The 20,697-nt window shown below is 42.0% G+C and overlaps 1 protein-coding gene across 2 annotated transcripts; it reads left to right on the top strand.

Annotated features, from left to right (window-relative positions):
- The first annotated feature begins 1,135 nt into the window (after window positions 1-1,135).
- Window positions 1,136-20,679, top strand: lonrf1 (LON peptidase N-terminal domain and ring finger 1). 2 transcript variants are annotated; one of them, XM_084073145.1, is made up of 12 exons: window positions 1,136-2,000; window positions 4,952-5,070; window positions 6,321-6,443; window positions 8,494-8,697; window positions 8,975-9,194; window positions 9,439-9,538; window positions 11,368-11,482; window positions 11,650-11,771; window positions 12,141-12,299; window positions 13,064-13,226; window positions 13,878-14,030; window positions 16,114-20,679. In XM_084073145.1, the coding sequence occupies exons 1-12, from the start codon at window positions 1,280-1,282 to the stop codon at window positions 16,270-16,272; spliced, it is 2,358 nt and encodes a 785-aa protein (XP_083929271.1). In that variant the 5' UTR covers window positions 1,136-1,279; the 3' UTR covers window positions 16,273-20,679. The 2 variants fall into 2 exon arrangements, with proteins under 2 accessions (XP_083929271.1, XP_083929272.1); XM_084073146.1 differs by having other exon boundaries at window positions 1,136-1,994; window positions 4,949-5,070.
- Window positions 20,680-20,697: the final 18 nt, after the last annotated feature.

Consider the following 20,697-nt stretch of genomic DNA (forward strand, 5'->3'; position numbering starts at 1 on the left):
TTGTTTTATTTTATTCTTTTCTTTCTTTGTTAACTAACAATATATTACACCTGTTTAAGTCACAGACTAATGGTGAGGACCAGGAATTAATGGTTGATGATGAATTAATGTATGAGTTATATTCATGAATTGAGCATAAATTGCAAATTTGCATGCTCAAGCCAAAGTGTGACCCTTTTTAAATACATATATATTAACTGGGACTTTTGTCAGATTAATCGGTTCAGGAAATTTAAATAAGAGATGTCACACGCTCTTTTCTGATCTCTGTCTCACTTCACTTGAATGCATCAAACTTTTGCCTACCATGTGCCTTGAACGTTACATGTGTAACCTTTCCTTCTTTACATACACTAGAGCAGGGGTCTTCAACAGGGGGTCCGGGACCCCTAGGGGGTCCTCAGAGTTACTACAGGGGGTCCGCCAAATCTTTGTGTGATATGATTTTTTTTTTTTTACCTTAACCACTTATTAACCTTATCATCCCTTTTCTGAGGAGAACTTTAGCCAAAAATAGCCGGGGGTCCCTGCTTCATCTGTCTCTCAGCTAGGGGGTCCTTGGCCTGAAAACGTTTAAGACCCCTGGCCCCTGCACTAGAGTCTAAGCAGCCATAGCCTCCTTTCCCTCCATCTCCATCCATGTGGAAGTGCAGCTCCATTGATTTATACCTCGTTGTACGAAGGTACCGTGCACAGAAAAATGGTGCGACGCATTGTGAGCTTGTAGATCTGCTATTTTCAAATGGCCGAAATGTATATAGGGCTGAAGTGAGTAAATGTATGTTTTGTAATAATAATCAAAATCTACAAAGTAAATAGTAACTCAAGCGTTAAAATAATTGTAGTGGAGTAAAAAGTACACTATTTGCCTTTGAGATGTAGTGCAGTAGAAGTAAAAAGAACAGAAAATTGGAAATACTCCAGTAAAGTAAAAAGAAAAAAAAAACGCAAAATTGCACATATAAGTACAGTAGGCCTACTTGAGTAAAATGAGCGCTTCTCTACGTCGTTTCCGTAGTTATGAAACTTTCCTCTACAAGCGTTTTGTAATCGAGCGTCTCGTCCAATCAGCGCGCGGCGCCGGGTGCTCACGTGACGTGACGCCATCTTTTTTATGTAAGGATTGCTAAGGGTATCTGTTGTCAATCCTATGGAATAGGCTCTGTACAGCTGCTGTGTCAACGCTCACAATTAAACACATCTATACCAATGTCTAGACGGATGCACAGAGAACAAGCGAACAGGAGATAGTAGCTAGATATAGCAGCCATTAATACTAATGTCTCTCACACGACCTGAACCGAAGGACGCGCCGCCGGATAAAAAACGAGGCGGATTTTTCATCGAAACCGACTCGGAAGAGACCGACTCCTGCTGGGGGGGAGCAGGAGGACCACCGGACGACCACCACCATGACGTTGACCACCACAAACTCATACTGCAGAAAGCGGACGCGATGGCGACGGAAAACCGCCTCAAAGAGGCCGTGGACTGCTTCTCCATGGCGATGCGGTACGGCTCCGTCCGGCCGGAGCACCTGGGCACTTTAGTGGACTGTATCCTGCACAACTTCAAGAAGAAGAAGCAGCAGCACGTTCCTCCACACCGCCATGCTTTCTCCTCCTCCACCCTGGACGAGGAGGATGGTGACGGTGAGGAGAATGATGTGTTTGACTGTCCCTGTTGTCATCGCTTCTTAGCCCAGCCTGTGACCGTGGCATGTGGACATTCTTACTGCAGACGGTGCTTAGAACGGAGGATGCTGTCCAGATGCAAGGTGTGCAGCGATGAGACAGTGGGACAGATAGCATCATCATCATCATCCTCCACCGAGGGGGACACTTTTAGAGTCAATGTCGTCCTGTGTGGACTGTTGGACAAATGGTTCCCCAGCGAGACGGAATTATGTAAATGTATTAGCGAAATAGAGGAATTCTCTAGAGGAAAACTCCTTGACGAGGCTGTGTCGCTAGCATCCCATGTTATAGCATCTGGTAAGTGTGAGTGTACCATGGTGGTGTGTCGCTTGTCAAAACCAACAGATCTACAAGCTAGATCTGTTGTTTTAGCTTTAAATTACTGTTCACATTCTCATTCCAGTTCTACTGATCAACATTATGTAAAATCTCTGTTGAAGCTGTAGATATCTCTTGGTTGTCAGTCATGTAACCCTCGTGCGACCCTATTATGAAATTAACAGGCAGCAGCGTGACATGCGCAGTAAGTGCGCATTGCATAAGGCAGGTCGTGACACTTAACAGGGAATGTTTTGTAACTTATTATTATTAGGGGGTTAGGCAGCGGGTTTATTTATTCGTATTTTGCAAAAACATTTAGTGATCCACTGTTCTGTGCACCGTGTGAATATCCACTGTGTCTGTTGGACCAGCAGGGTCAAAGCCAAGTGTGTAGGACTGGTTGTCCTGGTCTACACAACATGATGCATTCATGCATGCAAATGCAAACTGGCCTTTGTAACAGCCTAGCGTGCAGGGCATGGAGGCATGGAGGATGGAGGTGCAGTGATGACTAAGCACACAATATAATGCTTGTCAAGTGCATCAGATTCATCTTTTCAGAAGAAACCAGACTGTTATAACACAGTTACAACATAGTTGGAAGGAGCAGCAGGTGTGGCACTGACTTCTCTGTGTAGACTAGACCAGAGGGTAGCCCTTTCATCCTTTTAAAAAAAGATTACGAATACTTAATTGAAATGTGCACCAAAGTATTTGAAATGAGGCTTTTCACATATCCCTCCTAGTTACACACAGTTCCCCTACACACACTTAAGTAAAAGTATCAATACTGCAATGTGGATATACTCTGTTACAAGTGGAAGTCCCGTATTGAAAATGTACTTGAGTAAAAGTACTAAAGTGCCATCAAAATATACTTAAAAGTACCAAAAGTAAAAGTACATATTGTGCAGAATGTCCCATTTCATAAGAGCGGTCAGTGGGTGCAGGGTCGCCTGCAGTACAGTACACCGCAGTTTGGTACTTCAGTGCCTTGCCCAAGGGCACGTTTAGTCTTTGTCGACACACAAGTTATGTGCTGTTTATCGCTCAATGGCTGAGATACAGCTCAGTAGGTAAATTCGACTCTAATTTGTTGTTGGTAATGTAGAATTGGTATTTGTATCGATCTACTTCTTAAAAGTGTAACTTATTTATACAGTAATAATCACCTGTTAATGTATCAGGAGGACCTAAAGCCTGGCTTTTGGAAGTATGCTAGGTATCTGTGTCAAATGATGTCTCATAATGACTTTGACCTGTTTATTCCAAACATGGGCCGATTGGGCACGGCCCACACAGGATTAGCAATGGAAGACTAGCCTGCAAAGTGCAAACACTTCAGCTGCATCATCCTGACACAAATTCTTCACACTCTCCCTGACACGTATACAACAGATAGGTACAGTATGTGCTCTTATCTTGGTACGGGACAACTTTGGAATTAGGTCAATGGAATATGTGAAGATACAGTACATGCTGTTCATTCACAGAGCATCACTTCTTCATGCACTCTAATGCGCATGCCTTGTGTAATGCAGATATATTGACATGACTAGGCCTGTCACAATTATTACATACTCGCCTAATCACAATTATTTGAGATAATCGCAATCATTTTGCATAATCGTCATAATTGTTTCCATGTCGAAAAAGGTTCATACATTTTCAAACATTTTCCAAAAATAGCGGAAATTGTCAATCTACTAGCTTGCGTTGAAAGAAATGTTTGATTACAAAGTCTAGAAGGCAAACGGAATGTTATTTTTATTTATGTCCCAATGTCCACTGCCAAAAGCACAATTAAATCGTTAATCGCAATTATTTGTATGACAATGAATCGTCAAGTCATTTTGTCAAGTCAATCGTCAAGTCGATTTCATGACCGAGACTGCAGCAATCCAGAATGTTAACGTGGCACATCTGGCACCTTGAGGAAAGCCTTTGCAATAACATTGATTCAGGTAAATAGACTGACAAGATTGGGAGAGTTATGCCGACAGTGACACTGTTTTATCTCTCGTGTTGCAGCAAAAGAGCGTTTTTGACATTTAGATTGTTTATGTCATGCGTTTGTCTTAATTCATGACCTTGTGAAAACTATATTATATATGTATGTGTGTATACACGTATGTATGTATACATATGTGTGTGTGTATATATATATATATATATATATATATATATATATATATATATATATATATATGGGGTGCAACTTAGACACATCATCAGTGATGTATCCTGGGTTCTCTGGGTGTTTCGAGCGACCCAGCCGGGGTTGATCTGGCCCCGGCTTGTGTCTTAAGTAGCTTGTGTGGTCCACGGATCCCTCCGCTTGATACACAGCCATCTTGACGCCTTTACAGCATCGGTGATGTTTTGATGGCTCTTCTGTTTTGCAGTCTCTTCTTTTTGGCAGTAGGCCACTTGCCCCGGCGATGTTCTGAATGCCAGGCAGTAGGCCACATGACCTGGCGATGTTCTGAATGCCTGACATAGGGTGGGGCTTGTGGAGCGTGGAGGGTCTGGGCACTGTGGGGTGACTCCTCCGGGCCGTTTCACCAGGTACTGGACCTGTGCGTTGCACCACCTGCTTCCCAGTCAAACATTTCATTTGGCCTGGTGGATCTTCAGGCTGATTCTTGCAAACTTTGCCAAATGTGCAAAATGTAACAGCCTGCACTCAGTAGGGTTTTCCGTAGCTTGTTTGTGGGTGCCTGTTAAATCATGGGTGTGGATTGTTTCTCTTCATGAATAATTGCAAGCACAAAAAGACTTGATTTCTCTGGCAAATGTAACAAAGCACAATATTCTAAACACAATATCTTCTCCCTGGCATAAAACGTTTTCAGAAGGAGTTCTAAATGTTTCTCCTTTTCAATGTTGAATAAAAAGTCTAACTTTCAGCATCTCTTCCTATCTCCCAGCAGACCCAGGGCCTGCGGCAGTGGCACGGTTATCTCGCGCAGAAGCGTACATGGCTCTGAGACAGTACCGTCTGGCTCTAGAGGACACAGAAGTTTATCTCTCGTCTAGACAGTCTGCAGAGGTAGGTCACTGGAGCAGGCACTGCATTGATGCCTCAAAGCAGAACAACACAGCATATGTGCCACAGAAATTACACATTTAATTGGTCCTTGCAGACAAGTCCCATTGCATAATCAGTTTGTGATCATTAGGTATTCTTTCACTTAAGAGTTAAAACACCCACAGTATCGAAGTCCTTCTTAGGGCATATCAAGGTATTTGACTGAAACATTGCTATAAAATAGATATTCGGCTAGTGTACAAGAGTGCAGGTGATTTTGTGACCAAGTCAGACCAAGTAGCTTGCTGTAGATAGTCTGTCTAGTATTAGTACCCCATCATTCACAATAGCAGATACAGTATTTATAGTTATGCTGCTCAGGAACAGAGCCATTCCATCTCATTGCCTTTATGGTTTAATGTGCAAGCATTTGATCATAAGATTGCAGTTGTGAGAATTCACATGTTGCTCAACAAGGTTGGTTTGGGCTTTTGGTGTATTAGGTGTCCAGCTGACTCAGACATGTTGGAGTGATTCTTTGATTTGATACAGCGACCTATTTAACCCATTAAAACCGGGAAAGCATCTTTGTCATTTTAGATTTTTGTGTTGGTTATTCAAAAATAGCAGATATACAAGCTCACAGCGCATATTTTTTTTGCGAGCTTGTACATCTGCTATTTTTGTACATCTTGAAAGAACTACTGGTTTAGAAGGCATTTGTAGAATCGGCCTCAGGTATTAATGGGTTAAGATTATTAGGAACAAACAACTGCACAAGCCAGTTCTAGAACTATTTCATCTATGGCTTTCTGTCTGATCCTCTCCAAGTACAGCTTGACTCTAAATCCAGGTGTTAGCTTAACTGTCTGAGACAGATAAACCCATCTGACCTGTTCATTGAGTAGCTATTATGAGTAGGAAGTGGGGAACTGCCAAGGCCATGCCAACATATATTAATTTAACCCATTAAGACTTGAGGACGATTCTACAAATGCCTTCTAAATCAGTAGTTCTCACACTTCGAAGATTTTTAAAAAATGTTCAAAAAGTGACGCACTGTGAGCTTGTATATCTAACGCAAAAATCTAAACCGACACAGATGCTTTCCCGGTTTCAATGGGTTAAATATATTTCACAGATATGTTTAAAAAATACAATTGTATAGTTGAAGATATACTTGGACTATATTTTGAGCTAATGCAGATCAAGCTTACCCAGTTAAACAAAAAATACTTTATGTCTCTCTTTATGTATTCTCTCACTCTCAGGGTTTATTTCAGAAGGCTATTGTTCTCCAGACGATGGGTCAAGTGGATGAGTCTCTCCAGGTCTTCCTCCACTGCCTGGCTGTAGACAAGGACTTCCCCCAGGCTAGACGACAGGTTGAAATGGTGAGGAAATTTAACTACTTATGTCCTAACATCCCTATTCTGCGGGAACATTCGCTGAAAATAGCCGATGATGCATTGTGAGCTTGTAGATTGTCTGTTTTTGGCATAAAGATATAGAGGGGGGGGAAAGACCGGACCAAGTACAGGGCCAACCCCAGTCAGCTAAGTATTTGTTTACCAAGTATAGCTAAGTATTTGTTTACCAAGTATAGAGGGTTAAGCCGGAATAGGTGAAGTGGTGTGATAAGTGAGGTTTGCCCATGTCATTCTTTAATGTTTGACTGAGTTGAGTTTAAAGGTAGCTCCCCACCATTGCCCATGTCATTCTTTAATGAGTTGAGTTTAAAGGTAGCTCCCCACCGCACCAACGCCGGTGGGGAGTGTTGGAAAGCGTCTGTTGCCGAAAATCTGCTGTTGAATGTGTGGTGGGTACACTGTGGCGGCGGGTCGAAAGTTGTAGGGAAGCATCGAAAGCCGCCCGAGCTTGCCGTCGGGCTGGCGGAGAGGAGGTAGAGCTCTCTGGTTGGCTGCTAGGAGGGGTAACGGGCCGGGGACCTGAATACAGCCCATATCCATGGTAAATGCAGGCATAAAGCTTGGGACAGTGCACGCGCACGTGCATGTGGCTCGTCTCATTCAAACAACAGCTGTCAGCTTGTGTTTGCCCTAAGCACCCTGCAGTGCAGTAGTTATCTATATCATTTCTCAATTGATTTATATATGCTATGCACATGTTCATTTTTAGCACCATAGTACTATAGTCGTCTGTCGGTGTTGCCTCTCAGGTGCATTCAGCAACTTTGTTTCACACCTTTCAACCGACTAATCGACTGCCAGTCTGTACTAGTCTGTTTGGTGGGGAGCAAGCTTAAATAATCTTATTCAGGTACTGTGGAAGAATGAGCTTCCTGTACCTGTAAGCAAAGTGTAATTAACCTATTATGTGGATAAGTGCTATCTGTACCGCACTGCTGCACAGACGTTATTTAGTTCACCTAAGCTTTTTGAATCCATTTGATACGATGCCAGGAGTCTTTGAAGTGCCTCTCTGTTGGTTCTTGAACCTGCACCATACAAGACTGCTGCTGTGTACCCAGAAAGGGAACCAATTGCCTGTCGTCACAGTTGGCATGTGCAAAGGAATTGAATCTGTCCTGCTCTATAGGATGGCCACCAAAGGATGGCACGAGGCCTGATCTCATTCTGGCCTTACAATTAAATGTAATAGTTTAAGTGATGACATAGCAGTTGTGTACGTTGGTGTGATGCACTTGTGTGCAAATTATATTTTCCTTGACTTGTAGAACATGTTTCATGACCGCATGAGTAAGACAAACCAGTGATAATGAAGAACTAAATATCAAAAATAAATGGTGCCAATCTTTGCCAACGCATATCCCCAGTGAGAGTGTCTGTCTATATAGTGTATGTTTATTTAATTAACTCATTTTAAAGCAGCAGAAATAGAAATATAGGAGATGATTTTCCTAATTATTTGTTCTTGCACTGTTGAAAGATACAGTGAAAATAAGTAAAGTTTAATATCTTTTGATATCACATCGAATAACATGTTGTATTGGCAAGTTTTCTTCTCTGGTTGCACGTTAGGTAGGTAAATGTTTCAGATCAGCATTAATGTCATCTTAACCAGAAACTGCTAGTGGATCTTGTGACTCTGCTCGCCGTGGCATTAATCCCATTTGTAAGGCAATTATGTACATTACATGTTCAAATGTTACATAAGTGAAACACTGAAGATCTCTGTTCAATCGGCAGCATGTACCTTCCACACTGTTAACACTGGCATAATATTGTGCTTCGTTCACAACAACACTTACTAATGCTGCTTACCCTCTACTTGTGTTGTTGTGACATGTATACATTAATCAGTGTGCCTTTTTAGGGGGTGTATATTCTTTCCAGCAGTTAGAAAGGTTCGCTGAATAATCCAAGATAGACTTTCTGAATTGATTTTTTCTCTGATGATGACTGTGACCTGCAAATAGAACATTTGTACTGGAATATGTATCTAACAAAGTGTTCTTTACAGATACTGTTTGACCTACTGTCTCCTGCGGGGGAGAATGTCAAAGTTGGCCTGAGGGAAACGGCACAGAGCACCTCTCCTCACCTGCGGAGTAAAACCCTTGTGGTTGATGCCCAGGCTGAGAACCAGCCTCAGCAGCAGAGCTCAGTCCAACACCAGCACCAAGTGCGTGCTGCTTCGGCACACAACTATCCTGACAACCACAAGGTAGGTCTACTGAGACTGGACCCTAAAAAAAGTGTTAAACACAACGTAGTGGTGCGCTGTAGATGACTAGATGCTACGTTGACCACATAATCAAAACATTGCTGGTTCGATTCTGGCTGGAGACCTGTGTTGCATATCTCTGCCCTCTCTGCCCGTGGCTTCCTGTCTCTACTGTCCTGTCTAAATAAAGCAAATTAAAATGAAAGCACAATGCAATTATTGCTAAATGGTGTGATAATCAACCATGTTTCTTTCTCTCCATTTCTTGTTTTCTCAGAGATCTGGACGGTCTGAGAGCTTGGAGCGTCCGGCGCTGAGCCGAGCTCATTCACTACGAACCCATGGCTTCCACTCTGGGGAGGAGGGACTTAAGAGAGTCTGCTCCGCCCCACAGCTTGGGGATCAGGACAAGGGGAGTCTGCTGAAGAGGAAGCTGTCTGTGTCAGACTCGGGACCCTATGTTGTGAATAGTGGTGGCAGCAAAAAAAAGCAAGGAGGTAAGTCTTCACCCATGACATGCTGATTGGTATAAGTTAGTTAGTCCAGCGGTTCTCAAACCTAAACAACCTAAATAAATTGTGCTGTTACCTAGAGATGGTGACCCTGTTTTCCTTTGTCATCACAACCGTAGAAAATGATAGAGCTTTAACAAAACCTTGAAGCTTCTGCTTACGTCTGTCTATGATGCTAAACTTTCTGCACCCGTTGTCCCCTCACCTCCCTGTTTGACCTCCGGTGTAGCTGGTGTCTCGTTCCAAGCTGCTGCAGTAGCCAAAGCTTATAGAGCAGTTCCCCAGGACTTGTTGGATGCCAATGATGTGGAGTGCTCCCTCTGCATGAGGTAGGAACACGTGTACTCACTCACTTTAAATTGATGTTTAACCACTTAAACCATATATACTTAGTTGACCAGAGTCCCCCAGGGATCTATACTATGCCCCCCTCTTTTTCCATCTACTCTCCAGCAAACCTGTTTGCCAAAATAAACAGATGTACAAGTTCAGGTGTTGCATTGCAACACTTTGTTATCATCATTTCACCGAATGTTCACCCCAGAATAAAGAAGCTACAGTTCATGTGATTAAATGTCTGTATTGAAATGATTCTGGGCAGTAAAATAAACCTGACACAGGAAGAACCTGGGGGGCACAGGGAATTTTGACACCACGTCAGAGGTTGCGTTAGTCCGATAATTGCCGGTTTTGACCGGTTGATAATGACACGGCAGTTCATTAATTATCACCGCAAATTTGGCACATTTCAAATCCTCTGCTTTGCTCGCTCTCTCTCTCTCTCTCTCTCTCTCTAGCGCTCGCTCTCTCGCTCTTTCTTTCTCTCTCTCTCTTAACAGCGTGCGTGTGTTTCTGGGAGAGAGAGAGAGAGAGGGGTAGAAAGAAAGAGTGTGTCGCACGCTGTTAAGTTACACCTATTTCCTGTTAATAATAACCAGTGTAAAATGTGCTGCATTGGGTGGTAAATGGGAGACACTTTATTGTGAAGGTATAACAGGAAGAAGAGAGTTGTTGCTGCTGCTGCGTAGAGAGTGCGGTCTCGGCAGTCAGACAGAGACCGCGGTCCGGTTACAACTTTACATTATATAAAGTTGTGTATTTAACAGTCAGTCACACACAATTTGTATCATTACGAGTTAGAATATGTCACAGATACTAGGCTATTACAAGGGCACTTGTGAGTAAAGTTGGCAAGTTGCCCTACAGTTTAACAAGAGTGCAAGTTGAAGATGAAATATCCAACACAGATGCGTTAATACTCTCCACAACAGCTATAGGCTACTGCAACTATGGCATCGAGGTGAAACACGACGTTAATCATAATCGTGGACCTATTTTTAACTCTATGAGGTGGACACGTTAAAACATTACCACTTTGAACTGAATAGCTCTATGAGGAGACGACAAGATTCTCACAACTCATCAACTTTCCCACGGCTGTCCCAACTAGACGCACTATGGCATCCACTGTCTAACTATACAGTATAACCTGCTGTGAGTGAGTAGTGGTCTATAATTTATTGCCCTAACAGGTCAGCTGAGCCACGTTATGAAGGATTCATCTGAAATGCCCAATTTTGTGCGGTGCCCTTTGATTAGAAAATGCATTCAAACGCAATTGATTATTGAGAAACCATTACGCACGCAGCATGCGCAAATGGTAATGTAGGTAATTCATGTATTTGTGTAAGATGACCCTGCTATATAAAATGTGTATATTATGATGGTTCATGTTCAAATAGCTCAATCCAAAATATAATGCTGTAGGCCTAAGTGTTAGGCTGTATTTACGCACCTGCTTGTCATTACTGCATACAAATAATTATGACCGTTATTTTTGTCCGATGATAAATTTGAATCCTTCCGGACATTGGGACCGGCAGATTAAAATCCTAGCGCGACCCCTGCACCACGTATGTCTTTATCAGAGCCAGAGACGTTAGTTTGCACTTAAATGCTCCAGTATCTTCCTGGGGCAAGTTTGTATTACTGCTTAGAACCCTTTCTATACTGATTGTCCTTCTGTTTGTACACTGGGACCAAACAGGTGCACATGGGGGGGAATTGGAAATGACAAAATTAAACTTATAATTAACAGCTGTTCAAAAGCAAAGCAAAAAAATGCTGGCTTATGGTAGTGACTTTCTCAACATTGCAGGTTGTTCTATGAGCCAGTGACGACGCCATGTGGCCACACCTTCTGCAAGAGCTGTCTTGAACGCTGCTTGGACCACACACAGCAATGTCCCCTCTGCAAAGACAGCCTCAAAGAAGTAAGAGACCGGAGTTTGCTATCATGGAATCCAAATTGTGATTGTTCCTAACCCATTTTATTTAGACCTGGAAACACCTATGCGTTTTCTCAGAATACTGTGTGTAGTGAGTTGTGTTGGTTAAACTGATGCTGAGTTCGTCTATGTCTGCATGTTGTTCTCTACAGTATCTAGCATCCAGGAAGTACGTGGTGACACATATCCTGGATAAGCTTATCAAGCAATATTTAAGGCAGGAGCATGAACAGAGGACTAGGATTCACCAGGAAGAGAAACAGGAGCTTTCAGAGTGAGTGATCTTATTGTCTCTTTCTCTCTCTCTGTATCTGTCTCTCTCTCTCTCACTCTCACTCTCCGATTAACCCATTAAGACCTGAGGCTGATTCTACAAATGCCTTCTAAATCAGTACTTCTCACATTTTTCAAAAATGTTCAAAAATAGCATATGTACAAACTTGCGGCACGAAGTGGCGTGCCGTGAGCTTGTATATCTGCTTTTTTTTATAATAGCCAGCGCTAAAATCTAAAATGACAAGGACGCTTTCCCGGTTTTAATGGGTTAAAATCGAATTTTCATTTAGCAATTCTTTTTTTTTTTTACATTTCTGCATGAAAGGGTCAAACATCTCTCTCCGTTTCTGCTCCTCACTTGGTATAGTTTGACGAAGAATGTGCCTATCTTTGTGTGTACCATGGCGTACCCCACCGTGCCTTGCCCACTGCACGTCTTTGAGCCGCGCTACCGCCTGATGATTCGCCGGTGCATGGACACAGGCACACGGCAGTTTGGGATGTGTATCAGCGATACAGAGAAAGGGTACGTACGCGCACACGCACGCACGCACGCACACACAGCACTTTTCTGTTCTGCACCGATGCCTTTTTTTGTCCAGGAGAATTCATTTAAAAATGGGTTACCCTCTGCTAGAACGAGATAGGATAATAAAGGATAAAGTGCGAAAGAGCTTAACTGTGGCAATCATACCTAACGGGATTTCAGAATCAATATGTTAGGTATTGTGGTGAGCTGAACTACTCTGTGAAAGCTTTGGACAAACATTAGAAAAAGTACGATGTAATGTCCCCAAGTTTCCCCGAGTTATTTATTGCTGTCCCGTTTTTGCACTGAATTACAATGACAACACATTATTTATTTAGATTGCATGTGAACTTTTGTGTGACCTTATAGCTAGCAGCATTTGACTGTAAAATTACTTCTTAAACTTTGAACCATTTAGTATTGTCATGGTATTGTCAAAGTACCATAATTAAGACTTATTATTAAAATCACCACGCGCGCACACACACACACACACACACACACACACACACACACACACACACACACACACACACACACACACACACACACACACACACACACACACACACACACACACACACACACACACACACACACACACAGTCTTCCTCACCAAAGGTCGGGAGATCCTATTCATTTTGCCACAGTAATGTTGAATTATCCAGCTAATGAATCATGAAAAATGTCTAAATCTCAGTTCCAGTGAAACAAACTGTCTCCACAGTGGTCTAACTGAACCATTGGATCTCTGTTTCCAGGTTTGTGGATCACGGCTGTATGTTAATCATTCGGTCAGTGCACTTCCTCCCTGATGGGCGATCCATAGTCGACACTGTCGGAGGGAAGCGCTTCCAGGTCGTGTCCCGAGGAATGAGGGATGGCTACAGCATCGCTGACATCCAGCACCTGGCGGATACCCGGGTAAGGATGTACAGATGTACATAGGGCTGTCACTATTACAAATTTAAGTTGACGATTAATTGTCACTCAAATAATTGCGATTAACGATTTAATTGTGTGATTGAACATACACGGAGTGACGCGTTGCTATTTCTGCTATTTTTAATATTTGAAAATGTGTTAACATTTTTCGACATGGAAACGATTATGACGATTATACAAAAATAATTGTATTGTCTCAAATAATTGCGATTAGACGATTATGTAATAATTGTGACAAGCCTAGATGTACAGCATGTCTGCATTTGAACAAATTCCTCCACTGTATCCGGCAATGCCTGATTTATACTCGCACCGAAAACAGCATATCTACAAGCTTGCATCGGGAGCCATTGTGAGCTTGTAGATCTGCTAATTGTGGAGCGGGACACCGCTGTGCGATTAAGTAGCCTGATTTATACCTGAAAGTGGGGCCGTCAGGGTTCTTTGGGGGGGGGGGGGGGGGGGTTCCAAATGGACCCTCACAGGTTTGTAACTATGAGAGTGAACCAAATTCGTACATTCTCAGAGTTACGGGGGCCTTTGAAATGAAAAGGTTTGAGAACCACTGACCTAGATCCAAGAAATCATTCTGATAGTAATTGTGTGAAATGATGTTGACGGGCCGATCAGGTGGAGGATGAGGAGGAGCTGTTGGCACTGCAGGAGCTGCATGACGCGGTGTATGAGCAGGCCCGCACCTGGTTCCAGAACCTCAAGCTCCGCTTCCACAACCAGATCCTGCAGCACTTTGGACCCATGCCAGAGAGAGAAGACGACATTCAGGTACACACTGGACACCATCTATCCTTCAGACCGTTCCATCAGTCTTTGCTAAGACCAGTTGACTTGACCCTGGGGATGGAATAGACTGTTAAAACTATACAACAAAGGCAACTGTGGTGGTTTTGACATGTTCTCCCATCTCTTCTAGACATTAAGACCCTGTGGTCGGGTAGGACCACCACTGGTTAACAAGAAGTGTTACATGACGCTGAAAACGTAACTTTCTCTCCCCTGTCCAGGCGGCCTCATTATCTTGGTTCAGCAGTAGAAATACTGAGACATAAAATCTTACGGATAGCAGCTTTACGGCCACTGTGAGGAGACACTGTTTTGCGAAGACATCCCTCAGTGTTGTCATGCTGCTTCCCCACAGGAAGCAGCAGTACTAATCCAGTTGTCTAAAGGGATTACAGCTTCCCTCCAGCACTGTGGAATAGAGAGGCCAGTCAGTGGGTGGCATATATTGGCAATGTAGGTTAAAGACCATTATGTGTGCGCTACTTAGCTAATCTCCCTGACCATGTTGCGTCACGACTGTGTCATAATAAGAAACCCAAACCACAACACAGCACGCAAGCGTTCATACACAAATGCAATGCATCTACATGTATGTACATACACATACACAAGAGGCAAGGCACTGGCCTTTGTGAATGTAAACACCATGCCATGCCACACTGAAAGTGTCACTGACGTGCCTTGCTCCAACTCATTTAGGTTGTTCTATGCCACTGTTTCCCAAACAGTGGGTCAGGACCCATTTTTGTGGGTCGCGACTAAATACCAGTATTCCCTTTTTTTTGTTTCCTATATTAAAAAATCACACCCTGTGTGAAGGAAGCGGTGCCTTTGATGAGCCCCGTATTGATGTTGTCATCAATATTTGTTTATGGGACAGACACACACCCGGACACACGGACAAACAGACAAAGTCAGATATAGAGTGGTTGGCACCGCTAAAAAAATACAAAATAAATATACATTAAAAAAAAAAAAAAATAATAATAATATATATATAATCACCCTAATTTTTACCCCAACCCGATAAAAAAAAGTTAAAAACTAAAAAACAACTTTTCATCAATTTAAAACATTTCTTTACTTTTTTTCAAAAATATTTCAGAAATAAAATCTGAAAATCAAATACTTTCCTTAAATAAATAAAAAACATGTTTAAGAAGTAAAATAGCAGATCTACAAGCTCACAACGCTGCGTTGTGAGCTTGTAGAGCGTGTTTGTTAGGGTCCCGGGCAAAGATCTAATTTCTCGGCCCGTTCACTCTCCTTCAGCCCCCCTCTTCCGGTGGTGCTCATTTGTTTTCATTCCTAATAACAACTCTACACGTTGGCATGGGAGTTGCCGACAGATTCAGCTGCGGAGCTCTGAATCTTAAAATGTCAAGACTTTTCAAAAATAGCAGATCTACAAGCTCATATCGTGGCACATAACGCTATGAGCTTGTATATCTGCTATTTTTGAATAGCCAAAGTATAAATGACAGATGTGTTCCCCGGTCTTAACACATTGAGTGCCAATCGCGTAGAGCTACGCGAACCTATTTAAAGCCGCCGCGTGCCAGTCGCGTAGACCTACGCGAAGTGGTCTTTTTTTCTTTTTTTTTCACTCACAGGTTCACATTGCATTGTAGGCCTCGTTCGCCACGACACATTTCATTGTAGCACCACCGGAAGCGGAATTATCCGGGTTCCGTTTTTTCCGATCGCATCCGCTTCCTGTCTAGAACGAAACCTAAAAGTCGATTATCTCGGTTGTTGTTTTTCTCCTCGCTGATCACTGTTTAGCGTTCACCGCTGTAGCTTCAAGATGGCGGATCGCAAAGCGAAGCGGTCTTCACTGCTCGTCTCACACAGATCCCCTGTGTGTTTAGAACCAAATGAACGCGCAATTTTAACGGATTTAACTGTGTCTGTGGCGACATGAAGAAAACAAAAAAACAACAATAAAACGCTGGCACTGGTGAGTACAGTAGAGATTAACCTCTGGCGTGGAATGTGTTAATGGGTAAAAGACCTGAGCTGTGGAACCGTCCTTCCATCTCATACTGTCCTTCCTCTCCTCCAGGCGACTCCTAATGGCCCAGCATGCTGCTGGTGGCTCCTCGCCGTCCTGCCTATTGACCCGCGCTACCAGCTGTCTGTCCTCTCCATGACGTCCCTCCGAGAGCGTCTGGTCAAGATCCAGCACATCCTCACCTACCTGCAAAGTATCCCCGACAATTAAGGGCTTCCTCCCTCCTCCTGGCCAACCTCCCCAAAACCTCTTCAGAACTTTGCAACGACGTTAAAGGTATGGTAAGTGATTTTCGTTGGTTAAAATAAGTGTTAAAATACTCTATATTCTGATAGTACTCATTGTTACAGAGTGTTTGTTCAGTAACAGGAGTGTCTCATGTCTCTCCAGCTCTTTATTAGACAGTACATGCATTTTCAGGACGGGATACCAATTTTATCCAATCAGGATAGAGAACTCAGTCAGGATACAGATTAAACAAGGGAAATTGGAAGTGAAGACACTAAGAAATGAGCAGACAAATGTTTAACCGGAACACTATAAAATTGAAGCTGATAAATTGGTACTCTCTCCTGATTGGCTGAAAGATTGTCACCTACCTGAAAATGTATTTTCTGTTTATTATAGAGCTGGAGAGACGGGGAGACTCCTGTTACTGAACAAACACTCTATAGCAATGATTACTATCAGAATAAAGTGCTTTAACCTTTTAACAAAAACGTTTTGTTTTAACCAAAAATTATCACTTAACCTACCTTTTAAGCCAACCTTCTTTATTTAAAATGTTCGCCAACTTCTGTGTTTACCACCGAATTCCATTAGAAAACACCCGTTTTACAGCTTCCTTCAGCTTTGCTGAGCTCTCCTCAGAGCTGTCCAAGGTACAGATAAAACATTCTTTTCATGTTGGAAAGACATCCATGCAAGAACAGAGAAAAACGCTGAAATGACAACGTGCAACTGATGTTCAACGACACAGAAGAGACACCAGGGAGATGAAAGAAATGCCTCAGGGAACAAAGTGACACCTGTTCTTAGTTCAAAAGCAGCTTGAATATCAGTCGTTTTGCTTCTTTGAGTTGTCTGTGGAACAAGCTGTTTACTTTCATACACATTGACATCCTCAGTTAAATTATCTCTGACAACATTAATTGGAATGAAATGGATGATAAATTAACCTGTTGATGATTTTAATGAGTAGTATCTCCTGTACTGATCCCCAGGGGTGATTGCACCAACAGGGCTTACTGATACAGTAGTTGTGCCGGTTTCACCATTCAGGATAAAGCCTTCTTCTTGGTAATACTGGAGAACTGGACATACAAATATATCTAGTCAGGAGCAAGTGTGAAGTCAAAATCATTTCATACTATCATGGTTGATTTCAGTAGCTTGCACCCATGTTGGAATGGCAAATGCCACCTACATAAGGTGATGATTGGATCTGGCACTTGCAGTCAAGTTAACCCTGGACTTGCCTTCTCATGTTTATTAACATAACTGCAGGAGTATTATATTCTGATAAAACTGTTGCTTTGTGCATGTCAGAAACAGTCTTTATCATGTGGAGTAAACTGGACATCATTTTATTCCGCAGCATTTTATTCAGCACTCATCTAAATGAATCATCAATTGGATTAATTTAATTAAGAAATTGGCTCATGTTACCGCGGTTGACAAAGCACACATCAGATTCTGGATCAGTTTTGGGTTGCATTGTGTCGCAAATAACGTAATTGTCTTTAGTTACCGGTACATAAGGTCTCAGTCCTAACTTTGTATGGCCATCTAGTCTGATCTTGGTGGCCCACTTAATGTGTATTTATTGTTTGTTTTACTATTCACGCTGTTGAATCGTAACTATTTTCTCTCTAATCAAATGAACCATTTAACACAATCACTGCCAGGTATTAATTAATTAATTCATCCGCTGCTGCTAGCGTTTTTACCTTATTTTGACGACCCACGGAGAGGCGCGGAAGCCACGGTATGGACGCAGATTTAAACAAAGGGGGGAGGGTCTCGTCTACCCACCGGAACAAAAACATTTTACCGCGATTGTCCATTCTGTTGTAATCGGCCGTTGAATAAGGCTAGTTTTCACCAAAAAAATAAGAAATCTGAGCTAGATGTGTTTTTTACATCTCATAACATAGGAGTGGACGGAAGTGAATCTTTTTGGGATGACGCCACATCCGTCCATTCCTTCTCTCGCAGTCAAGGGATCATTCATAGGTTGCGGAAGAGTAACCTCTAGCGTGATTTCAATTAAACATTTTATGTAGATCTACGTCAATGGAAGTAAACGGTTGGATTTGAAATTATGTAGATCTACGTCAATGGCAGTGAATGTGTTAAGTAATGGTCGTTATCAAAAGCAAGACATTTCCTGTATAGGCTCGTTCTGCAATGCTGCAGAAGTGCTTGACAGGCAATCGATTGGACATATACAACAATGAGAAGCTGATTGAGAAGTTTAGATTCTCTAGGAGTGAACTTATTTAAGAGAGAGCTGTCACCGGACTTGCAGTTGTGTTAGACGACAATACAGCATTGTCTGTTTTGCAGGCAGCTTGTTCCTGTGCTGGCTCTCGATGTACGTGAAATTGCCTTTCTTTTTCTTAGCGTGGGCATTCACAGGGATGCTCATCGCTAACAAGAGCAGCCATAGTTGAGACTATAGGCTTAAGTTTGGTTGGTGCAACCGATGTGAAGTCTGCTCTAAAGACTAGTCTTAACAAAGACTGACTTTGCAGTCAAGACTAGGCAAAGAAAAGAGTAGTTGGTACATTAAGCCCCTTGTCTTGTTCATGTATGTGGATGATGGTGGAAATTACCACACATGTTCAAGAATAAAGGTGTACAGCATAGCCGTATATTACTTCAGTTGTGGCAATGTTGTAGAGATGAGATGACTTATTTATGATTGTGTTTATTTGTATCATCTCCATTTGAGATATAGTCTGTCCGTTACTCCAATCGTGTAGATGGTCTGTATCTGTGAAATTAAATCCTGACTGCTGAAAGACTTAGAATTAAAGGTGGCTACTGGAAAGGTGATTTGAAGCTGAGGAAGTGGGAGTTTGAAGATGGGGATCCAGAATCCAATCTGGGGAAAATGGTGTAAAAACAACCAAAATAATAGGCAGGCAGGAGAACTATCGATCTTCCTCTAGTGAGCACTGAGCCTCTTTATCAAGCACTTACATGCTGTGAACCATTCACAATGACCCAAGCCAGCCAACAGTGGCAGAACACCTTCCTAGTGAAAGGGACAGGTCCTCATGTCTCAATGCTTTTCCATTTTCGGTTTCTTCCAAACTGTCATAATGTAAGCCAGGGGTCTTCAACAGGGGGTCTGGGACCCCTAGGGGGTTCTCAGAGTTACTACTGGGGGGCCCCCAAATCTTTGTCGGATTTTTTTTATTATTATTAACCACTTGAACACTAGCATCCCTATTCTGAGGGGAACATTAACCGAAAATAGCAGATCTACAAGTTCACAACCTCTCGCGCTGCTATTTTCGGCAAAGAGGTTTGTGTAGGGGGGCAAAAGAGCAGATCAAGTACAAGTTTAAGGGTTTACGTGGTTAATTGTTTGAAAATACACATTAACATGAATCCAACACAGCGCTTGTACATTGATAGTTAACAAGTCTCTAGGAAATCTATGAAAAAGTTTAATCTGTAACACAATTTTATACAATATGTAGTGGGGGTCCCTGCTTAATCTCTCTCTCAGCTAAGGGGTCCTTGGCCTGAAAAACGTTGAAGACCCCTGATGGAAGCCATTTTGTCTCTAATGAACCTAATGTTGGAGGAATAGTAGTGGCCTCAAGATAATATCTTGAGGCACATAATATCTTGAATGCACATATAATGTGCATTGACACTAACTACCGGTCATGACTTGTAATCCAAACTTCCAAAATATATTTTTCTTATCATTTGTTGTAAATGTAGATTGTCTAAAGATAATTTATTGTACATTAAAGCTTGATGACTTTGCAGTGAAAAGGCAGGTATTACAGATTTGAGAGAGCTCTAAACATGTATTAACCATCTGTGTTTGAAGCCAAAAGTTCCAGCTAGCACTTAATCCAATGTTAATAGAAGTAATTTAAGATTTTTCTCTTTTCTTTTTTGTTTTGTTTTAATACTTGCGTGTAAATAATAAATACAAGGGGAACTTGCAATACTATGACAAATCAAAAAGGAAATAAATAATATACTATTGTACTGTACATCAGTTCAGGAAACCAATCTGCTAGTTATATATTTCATTAGAAGGTACTACTTGGAGAACAAAGACACTACAATGGGTGCTTGAGCCAGCGGGTCATTTTTGCCTTATATCATTTTTGAATTATTATATTTAAACAGCACGACTCGTTAGGTTGGTTACCATTCCTGTTGCCATAGAAATGAGTATGTTTTATTTGTTGATTCAGCTCACCTACTTCAGCTCGCAAACTGTTCAGTGTAAAAAAAAAGGACAAATTGAAGACAACGCTGGTTCATGTAAATTATTTGTAAAAAAGAAAAGAGAAAAGAAACCTTTTGCCTACATGTTAAGTTATCAATTTTTAAATAATAAATACTTCTTTTTCAACTTAAGTCTCAATGTATTCATTG

This window comes from Gymnoscopelus microlampas (assembly GCF_963454915.1).
Source record: "Gymnoscopelus microlampas genome assembly, chromosome: 2".
Taxonomy (NCBI): Eukaryota; Metazoa; Chordata; class Actinopteri; order Myctophiformes; family Myctophidae; genus Gymnoscopelus; species Gymnoscopelus microlampas.

What these genes read in the sequence shown, in the direction of transcription:
- lonrf1 (XM_084073145.1), top strand. Translation starts at nt 1,280, where the DNA reads ATGTCTCTCACACGACCTGAACCGAAGGACGCGCCGCCGGATAAAAAA. An exon ending in GAGTGCTCCCTCTGCATGAG is followed by an intron (nt 9,539 to 11,367) that starts GTAGGAACACGT and finishes TCAACATTGCAG; the next exon opens with GTTGTTCTATGAGCCAGTGA. An exon ending in AGAGAGAAGACGACATTCAG is followed by an intron (nt 14,031 to 16,113) that starts GTACACACTGGA and finishes CCTCTCCTCCAG; the next exon opens with GCGACTCCTAATGGCCCAGC.